The sequence below is a fragment of the Sphaerodactylus townsendi genome, linkage group LG03 (genome assembly GCF_021028975.2).
Source record: "Sphaerodactylus townsendi isolate TG3544 linkage group LG03, MPM_Stown_v2.3, whole genome shotgun sequence".
Classification (NCBI taxonomy): Eukaryota; Metazoa; Chordata; class Lepidosauria; order Squamata; family Sphaerodactylidae; genus Sphaerodactylus; species Sphaerodactylus townsendi.
In genome coordinates, this window is record NC_059427.1 from 134712018 (window position 1) to 134731472 (window position 19455).

Below are 19455 nucleotides of genomic sequence, written 5' to 3' on the forward strand. Positions count from 1 at the left end.
AGGAGCCAGCGACCCATGTAGGGTCAGCGCGGGCGTTGCTCCTGCACCGCCGCTGATGGCTCCCCGGGCGCCAGGAAGTAACCAGCCGCTGCCAGTGATTCCGCCCATGGTGGGCCGACGAGGGAGCGGAGCTGGGCGGGAATCCTCCTCCGGAGGCATCGCCACCGGAGACGGGGCAGATGGCCAGAACAACACCTCCGAAGCCAGGCAAGACCGAAGGGGGCGGACGACAGCCGCAGCCCAGACCCTTCTGAGGGCAGAGCTACCTCCCGGGAGGGCAGAGCAACCTCCCATCAGGGAGGACAGGGCAACCTCCGGGCCGGGACTGGTCAACCTCCCCCCCCCCTGCGAACATGGCGGTTTCTGGCTCCTGGAGAGCGCCTCTCCACGGGGAACTCATGGGCTTCTTTAGAGAGGCCATGAGGGAAGAGATTACAAGGTTCCATAGCGGCGGGAAAGCCACAACCAAAGAGCAGGAGCCAGATCCCCCTTGCCCCCAGAACCCAGACGAGGCACGGTCCCTCATCCCGTCCCTCAGCCCGTGGCAGAGAGGAATCCCCTGGCCATCCCGGGACACCTCTGAGGAATACAGCTAGGGGAAATCGGGACCAGTCCGGATCATTTCTCTGATTCCGAGGAGACTCTCTATAGAGTCCAGTGAGTGCTGATGAGGTTTTTCAAACAAGAACACCTCTCTACACTAATGGCCAAGACTATCTCTGCCCTGGAACTGCAAGATGCAGGTAATGCAGGAGGACCCGTCAGCCCCAGCCCCTACTCACCACCAAACCCATCAAGGGATGCCCCAGGGGAAACAGGACATCTTCCCAAGGCAGGAAAACCGCAGGAGGTTTTCCCACTTCCAGAGTATTTTGAAAGGAGGATCCCAGGGAATGTTCGATCTAGCTCCAATAGGGGCTCCCCGCCCAGTTTCAAGAAACTGTACGCGAACCCTGAGCACGCCCATCACATGCTGCAGACACGATGGTGGATGCCCCGCTACTCTCCAGTCAGGGGGCTGGTGACAAGGATTCGGGAGGGTCCTGAAGGACCCCACTGGACTGCCAGATAGACGTCTTCCTGAGAAAGACGACGAATAGCCCAGGCCACCAAGATCTTGGCACCATCAGCAACTGTTGCTCGTGCCTCCATCCTGTGGCTAAGAAGGCTCCTGGACATGATCCTCCGAGGATCAGAGGATCAGGGGAGGGCATTGAGAGGAGTCCTCTTGGCTACATCTTACCTAATGCCGACTTCCACCTTCACTTACATGATGGTGGACCTGCGGGCTCAGCACTGGCATCAGGTCCGCAGACACACGTGGCTGCGCCTCCTGGGCTGCCGACTTTCACTCTAAACAGGTGGTGGCCACCCATTTAATTTCCCTCCACGGAAACAGACTTTGACGGGAGCTGGACAATCCTAGTTGAAGCTAGGGACAACAAGAAACAGGAAGACCCTACCTATGATACATCAGAGGGGACACGTCTTCCTCCTCCTACAGATCGCACACCAACTTCAGAACTCCAACAGACCTTGCCTCGGCCCTAGAGATGGACCTGAGGACATATTATCAACACCAGTCCTTTCGAAACAAGGCAACTTCGGCCTTAACAATAACAACAACAGCCGTGCAAATTCTTTTAAGCTCATTTCACTTCACTTCCGGAGGCAAGACTGGCCAGTTTTTTCGCCCCGGGGTGGCCAGAATCGCCAGCTGACCACCCGAACATTCCGGGTCGGGCGTCAGCTTCGTCCCATCTTTCAAGACTTATGGACGGGCCACCCACGTAGACCGATGGACCAAGGGGAGGTGATCGAGGACGGGTTACCTCCCTGGAGCTGGCAAAACACTAAAGCCACGCTTCACACCTTCCAAGCGCCACTCCCAGACTGGACAAACTCCAAAGGACAGAACAAGCCATCCAACACCTTCTGAGATCCAGAGCCATGAGAGCCAGTGCCATCTATGGAGAGATTCTTGTGAGTCTACTCCCACTTCTTCACTCTACAAAAGAAAAAAGCGGGGGAGGGCGCATTCATCTTGAACCTCAAATACATCAACAAGCACGTAAGCTTAGCTACAGGTTCAGGATGGAAACTCTTCCGATCCATCACGGAGAACCTTCAACCCGGGGATCAGCTGACGTCGCCAGACCCTCACAGAGGCTTACCTCCAGCATTCCCCACATCAACTCCAAGGCACCGCAAGATTACTACCCGGTTCACCCAGCGGAGGAGCACACTACCAATACAGAAGCTCTCCGTTTGGAGTTAGCAGCACTTGGCCCCAAGGAAGTGTTCTCCAAGGTCCTCCCTCACCCCCCATCATGGAGCTCAGACATTGTGAGGGAGATACCACGTCCATCCCTACCTCGACGCATATCTTGGATTCGGTCCAAGTTCAGAAATACGGTCTCGGCGGAGGTCGACCAGTTTATCCAGGAGAGTCCTGACCAAACCACGGCTTCCCCTCCATAAACCTGCCTAAAGCTCTCTCACCCCCATCACAAACGATGGAACACCTGGGGCGGTGATAGACATCGCGATCCAGGCGAGCGCCCTCTTCAATGCCTCTGCGAAGATCAGCAAAATACAACGGTTGACCAGAGCCCCTTGGCCAACCAGACAGCAGGGCCTCCCTGCACTCCAGCTAAGCGAGCTTGATGGGACTGTTTTCCTTATCCACAGAGTAGAACCCCATGGGTGCAATGGGGTAGAATGCACGCGAGAACCGCTGCAGAGGTTCCTAGACCTCGCACGACCACACACCAGCTGCTGATCATGGCAAAGACAAACAAAACTCTACCCTGACCCAATCACTCCAAAGACAGCCTCACGCCCATGGTGGACTCCAATGTGGCATCCAACCTAGCGGGGGCAAGATCTGCCCTGACCCAGGGACAGGGTGCAGCTCTTTCTTACTGGGATGCCAGCCTCCAGGCGGCTGGCCAGCCTACAGCCAAAGGCAGAGAATGTGCACAAAGGTCAGTGAGTGAAACCACGGAGACACAACTGCCCATCAACATCTTAGGAGACCAGGGCAATTTCTTACCTAGGCCCTGAATCACTTCCAGGAGGGAGACTGCTGAACAAAGCATGTCCTGGTGAGGATGGACACAATGTCAGAGCAAAGGCATACATCCCAACAATCCAAGGAGGGTCCAGATCCTCCTCAGCACTGCACCGAGAGGCTTAGCAGAGTGCACTGGCCTGGGCGGAGGCTCCACCTACACTCCTTGACAATAGCAGGAACACATCCAAGGCAGCCTCAACACGGGCCTTGGCAGATTGGTGGCTCAGTCGAGCCCAACAGATCTCTGAGGCAGAGTGGAAACTCAACACTCCAGATCTTCTCAAACAGATCGCGACTTCATTTTGGAAGGCCGGTGCGGATGGATCTCAAGAAATGGCCAGTGACAGAACCACCAGCTACCAACCTTCATGACCAGATTTTACCACCTCTGGTGATGAGAAGCCGCTGGATGCCTCTGAATTCAGCTTTGTCTCGAGGAGCCTCCTATGTCGCTTCTCTCCTCCTCGGTCCCAATCATCCCCAAACTTCTGAAGAAGCTGAGAGCAGAACAGGCCAGAAATCATCCTGGTGGTATAACCGTGGTGGCCGAGATCGACTCATGGTTCTCTTCAACTCCTACAACTATATCCATTTGCCCCGCAAGACTCACCCCTACCGAAGTCCCTCAGACATGTACTGTCCCAGGGACCCGGCCCACCACCCCAACCCTCCAGTGGTTTCTGTTTTGTCGCCTGGCACTTGAGGCTGACCCAGGCCTTGAAGAGGAAGGGCTATCTGTGACAAGGTCACTGAGCCACTATACTGGCTCCTCTAGAAGGCCGGCCCACATCCAACATCTACAACTGCCTCGAAATTTAAGAGAAGCTTTTGCGTCCAAAGTCAGGCCAGAGCCGCTCACATCGACCGGGTGAGACCTTCAGTTCCACAGATTCTCCAGTTCCTACAAGCAGGCTATGAGAAGGGACTCCTCGAGCACTTCAAGTGCTAGGACAGGTGGCTGACCCCTCGCGAACGATATGGCCCAAGGCTCAAGGGCACCAGATCTCTAGGCACCCAGGACATCATCCGGCTTCTTAAAGGGTGTGCAGCAACAGCAACCACTGACTCTTCATCGTTTTCCCTCTTGGAAGCTCAACCGCGGTACTAGGCCCTCACTAAGCCACCCTTCGAGCCCATAATAATGCTTATACTCTTAAGTGGCTAAGGATGAAAACCCCTCTTCCTGGTCGCCAGTTACATCCGCATCTAGGGTTTCCGAGCTCAGGGCACTATCGGTCAACCCCAACCTTTGCTTATTTCACAAGGACAGGGTCGCCCTTCGCTGGACCCCACCTTTCTGCCAAAGGTGGCCTCCTTCCACACCAGACAGGAGGTCATCCTCCCCACCTTCTTCCCTAAACCATCTCATCCAAAGGGAAGTCCTGTGGCGCGGCCTGGATGTCGCTGAAGGGGTCTGAAGGAGTTCATTAGACGGACAGAACCCATCAGGAAACCGGTGGCCTGTTCATCAACATCAAGCGACACCTGGAGCAGGAGCACCTGATGTCTAGAGCAACTATCAGTAGCACCATCAGGCAGTGCATCATCCCGAGGAGCCTACAGGGGTCGCTTAACATGCACCAATCCCACAGGGAATCACGAAAGCACATTCCACACGCGATGCAATCAGCAGCCAATGCGGCGTTCAGAAGACATAAGTGCCTGCTTAGAAGACATCTGTCAGGCGGCGGTGACCACTTGGTCCACTCCAGCTCGACTTTTCATCAGACATTACAAGATCCAGTTCTATCTGCGGCCGGCAAGGAAACGGCCTTTTGGAGTCAAGAGTCTTAGAGCACATTTTCGGAGACTGATCATCCCCACCCAAGTTACAGGGACGCACTGCTTCGGGGAGGTCCCAGCCAAGAGCTGCTCTAAGTCGGCCTCAGGAGAGCGGTCCATTGGTTCACTTACCGTGAAGGGCCTTCTCTCCGCAATGTGGCGGCTATCGTAAGTATCTTGCCCTCCCAAAAGATCAAAAGATCAATCAGTCTCCTAAAAAAAAGCAAGAAGTTGCACATAAAGGTTTCTATGTTTAATAAAGTTGTGTTTGAAATCTAGAGCATGTTATTGGAATTCTTTCTGTTACCCCTGGCACATAGGAGATGGTGACTGCTTTGTCAATAGATCTCTGGGGAACCAAGATGGAGGCCAGGGACGTCACAGGAAGTGGAAAAAATCAACATCCTGCCTCTCTAGCCAAAGGAAGGGAATCACCCAGCCAAGATGCCCACGTCGCCCCACAGGAGAAGGCCCCTTCACGGTAAGTGAACCAATGGACCGTTTTCAACCGTTTCCCCCTTCTTGCTGCAATTCCTCTCTGCTCTCCAATACCTGACTCCTTCATGAGGTTTTACTCATCTTTTGGAGTGGGTTTTCAGGGAAACTACAGCTGGAATGCGGAGACACACAAGATCAATTCAGCAAGTGGAACACGGTTAGTTCTTTCTACTGCCATGCAACTTACTGTCCCAGTTTGCCTTCATTTGGTCTACCGATCACTACTATCCTGTTTGACCTGAAATCGCAAGCCAGTCTCAAATAATTGTGGAGACAGTATTTATTTATTTATTTATATTTTAGACTTATAGGCCGCCTCTTCCCCGAAGGGCTCGAGGCGGCTCCCAACATGGCTGTTCTCCAACAGCAACTCAAACAGCATAACTTAACACATTTAAAACTCCAGCAGTAGGTAATATCTTTCAATTAGTTTTTGTAGTAAGAGTGCAAGATACAACAGTTTGAGGCATGCTACTGTATAGCCTTGCAATAGCTTATCCAGATTTTTTGTAATGGGTATTATAAAAACATGGCTTGCTATGTTTTTAAATCCATCATTTTTAAACCCATCATTTAATGCTATCCTTGGTCATGAGAAACCTCAGCTCAGCTCCCTCTTTCACCACAGATTTTTTATGACCTCAAACAAATTTCAGTGCTCACTTCTTTCTTTTCAAATATTCCTGTGAAGTTTGGTTCAGTTTCTGACTTAGTGTATGTTATGTGGGTGATCTTCAGCTAACATAGGGGTGCTAAACTTATTTATTATGAGGACCAGATCTGAAGCACAAATGTAATTCTGTTGGGTCAAATAAATCGCATAAACTATTGAAATGCTGTACTAATTCTGTACCAAATGCTGTACTAAATGTAATGCTGTACTAAAAAAGTACTACTATATATACTCGTGTATAAGTTGAGTTTTTCAGCCCTTTTTTAGGCTGAAAAATGCCCCCCTCGACTTATACGCGGTCCCCCACAGAGCCACAGCACTTACTCGCAAGTTGCGAAGCCTCGTCCACTCACTAACTCATGCTTTCTTTCTTGCAGGCTCTAAGTCTAAAGCTTGTCTTCAGGAAAGCTGCTGCTCGGGGCAGCCTGTCTCTATGGTTTTCTTAAAAGGGGAGTGCTCCAGCATTGCTTAAGCAATCTTTGAAGCATTGCTCTTTTAAGAAAACCATAGAGACAGGCTGCCCCGAGAGGCCGCTTCTCTGAAACGAAACCTCAGAGCCTGTGGGGAAAGGAAAGAAAGTGTCAGTTAGCGAGGGGGACGAGCCACTGTGTTCTCTGCTTCACTCTCTCCTGCCTTCTTCTCTGCTGTCCCCCTTTCAGCCACTTTCTGTGCCTCATTCTCTGTTTCTCTCTCTCCTGCCTTCTTCTCTGCCGCCCCCCTTTCAGCCGCTTTCTGTGCCTTGTTCTCCTCTGCCTTTTTCTCTACCACCTCCCGTCCCATTCACCCTCCACGGCCCCTAGCTTCTTCCCTCTTCCCAGACCCACGCGCGCCGGCCTCACCCCTCCTTAAAAAGCCTCCCAAAGGTTTCTGGGGCGCTCCTTTCCCCTAACTTCCGTTCCTTTGCTGGCTCAGCGCCCTACCTCCCCATGGACCTTTCCCACCCTCGACTTATACTCGAGTCAATAAGGTTTCCCAGTTCTTTAAAATTAGATGCCTCGACTTATATGTGGGTTGACTTATTATTTATTTATTTATTTATTTATTCAATTTCTATACCGCCCGATCCCCGAAGGATCGTGACTATGTGCAATAAACTACCTGCACAATAGTTGTATTCTTTCATCGTGTATAATTCAGATGTATGGGGCTTTGCCATCTTTGTTCTGCCTAGGTTCAGTTTGCCAATTTTTAATGATGCATGGGAAATGGGGAAGACTGATTTTTCCCCTTCAGGAGCTTGCATGAGCTAGTAAACTTCCTTGAAGAGCAGCTTGTTCCTTTTGAGTTCTTCTGCCATTTCCCAGATCAAAATTGCTGACTCTTCTCCCATTGTATGTGAAAATGGCAAAAATGGCTAGACCCAGAAATCAGTTGCCAAAGATGGAAAGAGGCCAAAAGGAAGTATGCAGAAGTGAAGTCTATACTCGCATGAACACACATGGGGCTGTCTTGGAGCTCCTTCCCTGTGTTATTGATCCCATTCTTAGCTTTCATGGCTCTGCAGGCAGCAGACACCTTGCCCATCCCTGCAGATGGAGGCAGCAGGCACCTTGCCCATCCCTGACCAGCTCGGTTGCTACCACCCTACCTCAGTACAAGAACATGAGTACAAGGGTGTGCTGCTTTCTCATCCTGAGCATTCACGTCTGTGCAATAAGGAAGGATGCAAGGCATTCTTGCTCAGGGTGGCAGAGTAGTATTCTGCTGTGATTGCTTTTTCCTCTTGAGCAAGAAACTGGTACTGTGGCAATAGCCAGGTTGAATGGGGAATAAGTGAGGTTGTGATGATGCTGTGATCTGGGTTGCTTTCCAGGCTGCCTGAGCCCTCTTGGAGAGCCTGATGCAGTCCCCGGGCCTTATGTGTGGAACCCCTGGTCTAACATCTATAAAGTGGGGGTTGTAGCTAGATTTCAGTATAGAAGGTGAACTAAATCAAGATTATTTTGCCATTGTCTTAAATGAAACATGGAATGTTTTGAAAGTGTCTCATATACTTCCTTATTGAAAATGTGAGATTGGAGTTTGGATAGGGGGAATCAAGCTATTTTTAATTTTTATTTAGAGAGCCAGCATGGTATAGTGGTCAACAGCAGGTGCACTCTAATCTGGAGAACCAGGTTTGGTTCCCTGTTCTTCCACTGGAGCTGTGGAGGCTTATCTAGTGAACCAGAGTAGCTTGTGCACTCAAAACACATGCCAGTTGGGTCACCTTGGGCTAGTCACAGTTCTTCAAACTCTCTCAGCCCCACCCTCCTCACAGGGTGTTGTTGTGGCAGGGTGGGGAAGGAGATTGTAAACCCCTTTGAGTCTCCTTACACGAGAGAAGGGGGATATAAATCCGAACTTCTTCAATCAGAAACTTTCCTTGTTTGGGTCTTGAGAGGGGTTTTTTTTGGTAAACATTCTCATCTGTAAGTAAAGCAGAGAAGTGGGGGAGACAGCAGCCAGTAGACTTTGAGGTAGAGAAGCAAATATTAGTTAGTACACAAGGAGTTAGTGGCAAGTTAAAAAAAAGTTTCCTCCTGACTATTAGGAATACTCCCTCCCACTGTACAACCCACTTTGGGTTCAATCCTGTCAATCCATTCTCTGTGGACGACTGTGGACATCTTGGATGGGTGATTTCCCAACCCTTTCTCAGGAGAAGCCCTCGTCGCCCACCAGGAGAAGGCCCCTTCATGGTGGACCGTTCCAATTAACTGTTCTGCTTACATGGTACATTCCTCTGGTGAAGGAGCCTTCTTGATGCAAAGGCTCTTATGTACCTTGCATTGTAGCAGAATGTTGGCATGGAACTTTGTTAGTATGCTGGGGACTATTTCTTTCAGATTAGGCAGCTGTCTGTACACATGTAGCAGCTCTTACTGGTGAGGCTGGTTTGAGAGATTTCAGGTTGGCAGTATCCCAGTGCCTCCAAATAGACCTTCATGGTAAGTTCAGTGTACTGTTTTGTGATGTGTGTTTTCATGTAGGGTTAATTTGGCTGCTGTAAGTAAGTAATTGGATAATAGTTAAGAAGTATGTTTTGTTCATCTGAGATTCCCTACTGTTTGTTTCTTCAATCAGTTAAGCATATTTGCATTAAGTATTAAGTATTTGCATTCACCCATTATCAGAAATAGAGATGAGGCTCTTTTTTGTTAAATCAGGATGCATTTATATATTATAGTTATTCAAATGACAATTAGATTCTGTAATCATAGCTCTATATTGTCTATAGTACTGCAGTCTACATACAGTCTTCTTTCTGGAATCCCACCATAGTTTTTATGAGTATTATTACCATTTTTCTTAATAATAAGACAAGGAAAGCAATAAAATTGTACATGGACATCAGTTGTTGAAGAAAACAATCAAAGATGTACTGAGCTAGTTTAGACATTACATTACTAATCATTCATTAATGATTTGGTGTAAGGGAAACCTTGTAGTAGGTTTATGTGTCCTATCTTTCCTCATATTCTCCGGAACTTTTCTTAGCAACCCACGATTTACCCTTACAGCAGAACTGAGCAAGCCATGGTTTCTGGCTTGATTGCGTAGCTTGATTGCATACTAAGCGGGAAACCATAGCTGAACTTTGCTTTCAGTTTTTGGTTTGTTGGGTTTCCGTTGTAATGGCAAATTGCTGTATGGAATGGTCCTGAAGGTGGGAAGGGGACACACAGGGATTAAGATTCCAAGCCATTGCTTACAATTTTCTGTAAACCTAGTGACAGTACTTCTTGAGTTGCTCATTTCACTTGCTCAAAAGATGATTTCAAGCTGTTCATTTCTATAGCAACCAAGTCTGTGCAAAAAGACAAGCTGTGAGGTATGGGCATTTTGTTAAAGTAGACAATGAGTTAGTAACATTTCGCTTGCAAAGTGTTTGGCTTAACAAAACTCCTAGTCAATTTCTGTTGAAAGTTGAGTCTTTTCAGTTAGATTGTCTATAATTTTTCTTTTGACCCAACACTGGGTCAATAAAAACAAAATATTGTAAGGAGAGGGTTTTTCCCCCTGAGAGTGAGCTTTTTGAAACATCTTGGCATCAGTCCAGTTGCAGTAGTATGCTTCATACATGCATGGAAAGGCAATTTGAAAAGCAGTATAAGACACATAATAGCTTATTGAGAAGTGTATTTTGGAGCCCTGTGATAAAGATGCACTAGTACAGGATTGATTTGACTGGAATGTTAAGTTTCACTGTTCTGTATGAAACTTAAGAGAACTTCTTTTCCTTAGAATTCAGTTGCTGTTTATTTCCAGCTTAAAGCTGCTTACATATAAAAATAGAAGCTTCTGTGTCTGTATTTCTGATGAATTTCCAGTTATTACTGGATACCGAATTATTCAGCTGTGAGATGAACTAGAGTTTTTATACAGCACTGTCAGAAGAGCACTACAAAGCTTGAACTAATGTCTATTCATATTACTTGGAAACAGATCTTGTAAGATGTTGACTTACACTCCTAGGTGCAAATACATCAGGGCCTTTACAAAGGTGCTTTGGTCCCTTAAAATCTGTGAGTATAAATATACTTTTATCTGTTGAGTTGTGGCCTTTGACTTGATGAAAGTATTACTGGTTTAGGGTTGGGGTGTAGTCCTCCTGTACTGGTGATATTTTATAAAAATAGTCCACTAACTAAGTATATTGTCTATTTAAATTAATAATGGTGTTTTTTTTTTTCTTTTCAGGGAGAATCTGTAAAATATTTTCTTGACAATTTGGATAAACTTGGAGAACCAGTAAGTTTAATCTCTTATTTGGTTTTAAGGCAATATTATGTACTAAAGGGCCTTTTGGCTTGAATTTGTAACTTCTAACAGTTGAAAGCTATATATTCTGTAAATTGAAGTGACAGGTTACCTTTGTAGCATTTAGTAGAGCGGATCAATAACAGACATTTTTTTTCTTTTATTAGGATTACCTTCCCTCCCAGCAAGATATTCTCCTGGCACGAAGACCCACAAAAGGGATCCATGAATACAATTTTGAGATTAAAAACGTCCCCTTCAAGATGGTTGATGTAGGTGGCCAAAGGTCAGAACGAAAACGTTGGTTTGAATGCTTTGACAGCGTCACTTCAATACTGTTCCTGGTCTCATCAAGTGAATTCGACCAGGTACTTATGGAGGATCGACTAACAAACCGCCTTACAGAGTCTCTGAACATTTTTGAAACTATAGTCAACAACCGAGTTTTCAGCAATGTCTCCATCATTCTCTTCCTAAATAAGACAGACTTGCTTGAGGAAAAAGTGCAAAAAGTTAGTATCAGAGACTATTTCCCAGAATTTGAAGGGGATCCCCACTGCTTGCTAGATGTCCAAAAATTCCTGGTAGGTTGTTTTCGTACCAAGCGCCGGGATCAGCAGCAAAAGCCCTTATACCACCATTTCACCACTGCTATAAATACAGAAAACATCCGCCTTGTGTTCCGTGATGTCAAGGATACCATCCTTCATGACAACCTCCAGCAGCTCATGCTACAGTGACATGCAAGAAGACTTTGATTTGTGTTAGTCGTTTACAGCAGGAGTTAGAAGAAAAAAAAACTGGTCTTGTCAGGCCTCAACTGTGTGGATACAAACTGCTGCTGATCAAGTTGTTTCCAATTTCTCCTGAAATTTGGGCTTTAATATCTTCCACTGTAGTTTCATTTTGAATCATTTCTAATTTCTTAACAGACCTCAAGTTTTTAAAAGCTAACTTGGAAGTTTTGACTTCTTCCATCTTTCCAAACTGGTTAAATTTGTATTCCTGAACTGTTGTGTGCTATCTGTAGAAATGGTTGCAGGACTCACTTTGGAAACTTGATAGATTAAAGAGGTTTGATGATATGGGAAAGGGCTGTAGGGAAAATGTGATACATTTGCATTTGAAGACCACTTTTTAAGTATGGTTTCTATTCCTCCAGAGATTCTGCATGGCCAACAGCTATGCTTTTTAAAAAAGTTAATCTGTATTTTACGTTTACAAGTGCATTTTTGCTTCCATGCCAATAGCAGTTGCTCTCAAATGGTACCAGAAAGGAAATCAGTAGAGGTTTACTACCATTGAATATGTCAGGTGGAATCAGGCATGCAAAGGGACATTCTAAACTTGATTGGTCATTGTGAGATCATAACAGTTTTTCAAAATTTCTCATGTTTTACAGTTTGGAGCTAAGCTAATCTAAACCACATAGTTGCCTACAGCTTTGGGAGTATCTGTCAATTGTGAATTATCAATTGTACCCTTTTTCCTTCAGTTAGTCTAGATTCTATGTTGAGCAATACATGGGAGAAGCTAACAAAAAGGGTTTTTTTCCCAGCTAAAGAGAGCTTGTGTTTTGGATAGCAGATGCATGTCATTAAAGTAACAGGACAGTGTTGGGAGTATACGCAGCTGTAGATGAAACAGTACTGGCCCTTGTATTGGTAGCCAAAAAGGCAAGACATTTTTTCAGAAAGAAAAAAGTTTAAAGCAACTGAATTACATCCCAGATATACTGTAGTATAAAAGTATTTTTTATAAAAGTCCTCCCCTCAATTATGACACCTCTCTAACTCAGCCTTGCAAGCAAATACTCACTGAAAATATAACAGAGTTGTTGAACTGATAATTGTTTTCATCTCAATTTTGAGGAAGCTGGTGGTACCAGAGGTGACTTTTGATTTCTCAGGTATTGGTTAAAAGTCTATTTATTACCAGTTGATCTCTGGTCAGCCTAGTTTAATTATTGGTAAACTTTCACAGGTATTATACTATGCTTTAAAGAAATCTGTAAAAGGGATTGACACTTTTCTGTTCTAATGCTTGAATGCCATAAAGGTCTAACAGTTAACATGACCAGAGGTTAGCAGTACAGTTTCCCTTTTCTGTGGCATAGGCTAAAGTATGCATTTGAGAGTGATAGAAAATGCATTAAGGGCTACTATTACGGAATTTTGGGAAAGGGTGAAAGTCAGTAAAAATCTCCATATTTTTGAAAAAATATTTTTCTTATGTAATATGTTAGATGAAGATAATTTCAGATCCTGTGCCAATTGTGCATTTAATAGGTTTAACTTTCTTCAGTGGGCCTAGTCCAGCCTCAGTAAGCATTGTTAAATGACGCAAAGTTTATTAACCTAAAGTGCCTCTTGATTTGTTTTCCTTGCAGTGTCCTTACGAGAATGCCAGTTTCCCTGTGAGTAGCTTTTGCAGTAGGGGATATGGAGTAGGAAAACGACTCCTTCCCCGAGCTCTGCATAGAGACTGCCATTAGCTTAACCAGAATCCTGAACGTTTTGCTGGTGCCATTTCTGCCACTTTTGCATTTTAGAATTCTATCAGAACACAAAGAAACAGAATGCTTTTTACTAAGCATGTATGTACTGAGCACTGTGTTAATCAACTGAATTCTTGACTGCATCCATCAAGACTCCTGCCAGATGTAGACGGTGTATAAGCTTAAATAAGAGTGACAAAAGCTTTGTTTTGTTGGTTCAGTTTTATATACTGGTTGGAATGAAGATCATGTAAAGACATTTTCCATTGTACATTAGACAGATGGTTGTAAGCAGAGAGTGAAGGGACTATTTTCTGGGGGGGGGAGTATCTATGCTCTAGCATTATAGCTAAAGAGACTAAAATTAGGGGGCTATTTACATGGGTGGTAACTGACTTGCCTAAATGAGATAAGAAACACGGTGGCTGTATCTGTCCCTGGCACCTTTTTAAACCACAAATAATCTGGGTGGCTACAAGTATATGTGAAGAAAGGGGGAGGGTGCATAATCCTTTCTTCACCAGTCGTTTCCCCATTCAGAATACCCCCACTGTGTTTCTTTCTGCCAGAGTAAATATGGGTACGAATATCTATCACATGAAATCACTGTTTATATCAGAAATTTGAAAGAAATCTTGCATCTTCATAAAGTAATATCAGACAATCACCATCCTATATTCAGCAGTGTCCAGTCTATTATTCAGAAGCCACATGCAGCTCTTGGACAAGTATAGCACGGTTCACTAACCAATGCACTTTGTAGCTTCCATGGCCCTTAGGTGCCTTTCATGTTTTCCCACCATACTTGGTCCTTTTCTTCTCTTTATGCATCAGCCATTACTTTTTCAGCTGTCAAACTGCCCCTATGACTTGTGGAGCTGGAATAAGTGTGTATGTATAAGATTTCACAGCCTCTTCCCTTTTTTTCATCAGTATGAGCCTGTGGAAATGGAATGAGGTGGAGGAACCAGTTCGGTGGTGGAATTCACTTTAGCTTTTCTGATGCTGCCCATCAGCAGCCACCACTTTCACTGCTGCCTGTTACAACCAAAAGAAGAGTGCAGAGTTTCCTGTAGGATCTGTCATTCCCCGGGCATTTTTGCTTGGCTAATTTTCTTGTCCAACCATTTTGGGAGGGTGTAAGCATGTTCCACCTTTCCTTTCTCCTCAGTTGGGAGGCCTACAGTCATTGCTGTCTGTGAAAGAACAGCTCTGCAAGAAGGGAAGCACATCCTCAGTGTTGGATCTTGAGCATGTTTACTTGGTAGCAAGTTCCATTGATTTCAGCAGAGCTTTCTCAGCATACAGTATGAATAAAATCCAGTCTTAATGGGTCAAAACTGTTTTGGTTGCTGCGCAATCCTGCGCTTGCTTGCTTTGCAGTAAATCCCATTGGTTTCAAAAAGGCCTGTATGCAAGTGTGCATATACAAGTGTGAGATTGCATGCTCAAGAGACTAACAGGCCTCGACAGGAAGGAGATGGCAGTGTAGAGGATGAGGGGAAAGGGGTGATGTCCAGAAGATGGAATCAGCAAGGCTTTATTGCAGGCAGGCAAGTTCACTTAAATTGTGTTACATTTTTAGATACATATCAGCAAATCAAGCTGGTTTCTCATTCAAAGGGCCAGGACCAAGGTCAGTGTTTGATGTACATTTAGATTTATATGGATTTGTTTCCAGCTTTTGCACCTAAATAAGTTCTGCATCTTCCCCTTCCCAATTCCCCACAACGAATTTACAAGTTGGTGGATTGCCCCCTCCACGTTCTCATGTGGATAAAAGGCTTAATAGTACATTCTTTATAAATTAAGTTGTATTACAGACTTTGTTCAGGCAACATCATGCCAAACTATCCATAATGAGTAAAGTACGATCTTAATGTTTCTCTCAACCCAGATATTAGCCCAGAAAAGCACTTCAATATCTTGCAGCTCTACAGATTCTGACGGTTGAAATTTTAAAGCTTGGAAGGTTGGCAAATTTGGCTACTGTTGCTATACAGAATAGTAATTGTCCCATAAAACAGAGAAACTTTTTTCTGCCTCTGTTCCTTTTCCTTGCCTTGATAAGTGAGCAAGCTGAGCTATATTGGGTCTAAGGCACCAGACAGGGAACTGGAAGAAAAGATTTGGCTTTCTTATGCTCTCAAGATCTTTGCTTTTCTGGGAAACTCTTAAAAAGTTGAGAAATTTCCTACCAGTCCAAACACAACTTACCAAGATGTCTTTCTTACTAACAGAAGTAGCTTGCTCAGTCCTCTAAATTCCACCACTTGAATCAATGTATAGGATGTCCTTAGAAGGTTAATCCTTAGATAAATGGTTAATTTGAAATATCGAAATGTATTTTCATATACCTCTTTCAAACACAGAGCTAATTTGTCAGATTGAATTAGAAAAAAATATTTTTCGCAGAAAAGTATTTAAATATATGTATATATTTATAGTTTCTATTAAATATTTTAACTTTACAAATTTGGGGCGATTTTTTAAAACTACAGTGGAGTAAAAACTAATCTGCCTGTGAAATTTGTGAGAAACACTTTTAAATCTGAAACAAAACAACAGAAGTCATTCTTAAAAAGTAACACAAAGTTGTTTTTTTAAAGAATTGTAGGGCTATGGATTGGGTCCTAGGTAGCCGTTCCACATTAATTATGCTGGGGGAACAGTGCTTTTGATGGCAGAAGAGGAAGCAGGAGTTTCTTCTTCCCACTGTATGGCCCTATGTTGGGCTCCCGTGCTGTTCCTGAGGGTTCCCTGGGCTCAGTGGCTGGCAGGAGTAGTTCAAGATGCAGGTGGATCCCATTCCATAAGTCTCACTCTGTCACCAATGACAATTACAGTGTAACCCTTAATCTTAGACTTGGGGTTGAGTTTGCAGAGTATAAACAGTGATTTCTCAAAGTTGGAAAGAAAGCCATTTTCTCACTAGGAAATAAATGTCAATACAAAATGGGACTAATGTTAGATTCTGTGCAACATTGATTCCACAAACGCAATTTGCAAGAGTACTTGGGATGGAGAAAAGAGGGGGAAAACTTGGGGCAAGGGCCAAGATTTCCAGGTTTTTGAATATGGTCTATTATTTGTCTCACATAACCCAAATGTGATGGTAACTGTAAGGTTAGTTTAAAAACTAGCTTTAAGAATCCCAAGTAGCAAGATGATGGCAGAAGGTCTCTTCTCTGACTACAGTGCTTCCTTGTCCAGATTGTTTAGTAGTCTTAATGTATGCTGGTCGAATTCTCCTGTTATATAGTGTTCTATAAGCCTCCATGAGGGTACTTTAATATAGCCATCTTTACAAAATGTCATAAGAATTACTTAGCATTCTAATAGTGCCATTTGCAGTTTCCTTACCTTATACTTGAAAGCAAATTATTTCCGCTTATTGAAAAGTTTCCCATCTGTCCACAGCAGTGAAAGCTTATGTTTTCTATAAAGCCTTATCTCGGGATATATTTTGTAACAGCCTCACAAACTTTATCTAATGATACCAAGATTTGTATTAGCTTTGTATAAATGGGGGAGGGGGGGCTTTACTTTTTTATATACATGTTAACTTTTGTAACTCTCCAGGGATGAAGAGATTCTCTTAACTTTGTAAATGTCCCCCTTGCCTTAGTTCAGCATTGGCAATAAATTATTTCTAAAGGTCTTAAAAGGCATAATTTTAAGAAGGTTCGATTACAGATAGATGATAAAAGCTTCTTTTTAGTTGTATATTGCTCTGTACATGTTTTGCAGAAGTGTTGCCTTCCAGCTATTAATATTTGCCTTGTGTAAAATAAATTACTGACAGTAAATGAACAGTATACATCCTCATTCTGAAAATGAAATTTTGTATTCTTGTACAGATGTGGTATTTTACCATAGTGGCAATGTAGACAGTATCAACTGGCTGGTTTGGAAGTTTCAATTAAAACATTAACTCTGTCTGCGTCTTAGTGCATACAGCCATTTTGGAAATTAAACCCAAGCTGCACAGAAGTTGCAGGGAAAAGTTCAGAACGGAAAGTCTCAGCTGATATATTGCATATGATTCTAGATCCTCAGGGTGGAGGGAGTTCAGAGGGAATGAACTAGTTTGGAAAGTCCCATTTGAAACATTGGAACCATTTTGCTTTTGAAGCATAGGTGTGTCTCCAGGTGATGGGTTCCCCCAGTCCCTTAATTGAACTACACATCATGTTAAGTTTCAGAGGGTAGACTGCATTAGAACAGCCAAATTTCAATCGAGTAGCACCTTAGAGCCTAACAAGATTTTGGGGATAAAAGTCTGATGAAGGCAGCTTTGATTCCCAAATGTTTCTATCCCAAAAATCTTGTTGGTCTCTAAGGTGCTACTAGACTTGAACATCATACTAGGTGACTGCAGCCAAAGAAGCACAGGCAGAGTTCCACTTGCAGAACAGATTTTTCAGCCTCTCCTATTCAAAAAAATATATTCCTAAGATTCATGTGGTCTTTCCAATAGGATACTCTAAAAAACTAATCCATAATGATACAAGAGATATTCCTGAGATGTGCATCATTTGAAATTGATACCTGAAATTCTGCAAGGGGAATGCTGCGTGAAAATTTATTTATTTATACTTTGGGCTTCTATACCGCCCCGTCTCCGAAGGGGATCTACTGATTGCATGCCTCATTTCCTGACATACCTGCCCAAGTGTAGTCTTTTGACCTGGAAAAGCCATTTTGAGAAACTTTCTAAAATCATTCTGTTTGGAAAGTGCTTTATGATCTTATGGAATGCATCCATGTGACTGATCTGAAGTGGGCTCACTTTTTCCAACAAGCCCACATGTGCCAAGTGAATTTTCTCAAGTCTTCCTCTAAAAGTGGCTTTGAGGTTGCTCAATATGCAAAGGCAGAAGACCAACATTTGTAGCAAGACTCAAAATGTCCTCTTTGGAGTAGGTGCCTTCTGGTTGTGTGTTCCTCATTTCACCCAGAATATTCTGGACAAAAGATCTAGAATCACCTGAAGCCAAGAAAGATGTCTTCACTCATAGACCTAATTTCTCATCACGTTCTATTGACAGGATATTCTGATTTTGAGAAGCCCCAGGCTTTCAATTTTAAAAATGGGAAATAACCATGTACTGTATTTAAAATGTAATAATATGCCCTTAAACAGTTTAACCAGTGAAAAGGTCAGGATTAAAGCAGCACACACATACTCTTTGTACTTGTTAACATTATCAAGTGGGCATCGACACACAAAATTGTTTTCTGAAAGCAAAGATCTTTAACTCTTCATTTTACACATACCATTCAGTTTCCTGCAGTTCAGTCAGCAATTAATTAATGCCTCAACACTGTGAACTACAAGTGTTTGCCAGAACTGTGTCTAGTACATCTCTTCCAGAAAGACCCTTTATGAATAACAGATGAGAAGCTTTGCTTCCCAATTGTTCTAGGCTACAGCAATTTAGAAACTTTAATTAAAACTTGTTGAGTGGTAAAGTCTTGCTTGGAGCCAAATGTTTATAGAATTATTTTTATTTCATTTTCTAGTTAAAGACTGGCTCCTTAAAGCAGTGTGTTCAGCTGCAATCTCCCACTGAGCGATGCTAGAGACACAAAAGCATATCTTTGGCGGGGGGGGAGAATAAGCATCTTGATGGACTTTGTATGCAACTGGCTAGACAGCATCCTTACATAGGAGTCTTCAGTCTGTTCAAGCATCACAGTAAATTCCAAGCTCTTTCATCTAGCTACAAACAGGGTGGAGAATCTTTTCAATTGTTTGTCTAAATGTAGGTCCACCATAATATGAGAAGGAAGAAGAAGAGTTTGGATTTATATCCCCCCCTTTCTCTCCTGCAGGAGACTCAAAGGGGCTTACAATCTCCTTGTCCTTCCCCCCTCACAACAAACACCCTGTGAGGTGGGTGGGGCTGAGAGAGCTCCGTAGAGCTGTGACTAGCCCAAGGTTGTGTAAGCTGGCGTGTGTGGGACTGTACAGGCTAATCTGAATTCCCCAGATAAGCCTCCACAACTCAAGACCCCTAAGTGAAAATCATCTTAGATCAGCAACTACAAATGGCCTTTCCACAGAAGGCTGCATTTCATCAGTGGTTTCTGCATCACATTAACTGAGACTGGAGTTTGGTGCTAGTGTCCAGTGTGGGCCCAGCTTTCTCTGCTTACATGCACACTTCAAAGTAGGCTGTC

General features: G+C 44.1%; 1 protein-coding gene across 1 annotated transcript in view; it reads left to right on the forward strand.

Annotated features, from left to right (window-relative positions):
* Positions 1-17208, forward strand: part of GNA13 (G protein subunit alpha 13) — a 45873-nt gene extending 28665 nt beyond the window's left edge. The window contains exons 3-4 of the mRNA XM_048488721.1: positions 10713-10763; positions 10940-17208. Coding sequence (XP_048344678.1) covers positions 10713-10763; positions 10940-11512 — 624 coding nt within the window. The 3' untranslated portion in view covers positions 11513-17208. The remainder of the gene's footprint in view (positions 1-10712; positions 10764-10939) is intronic.
* The last annotated feature ends 2247 nt before the right edge of the window (positions 17209-19455 follow it).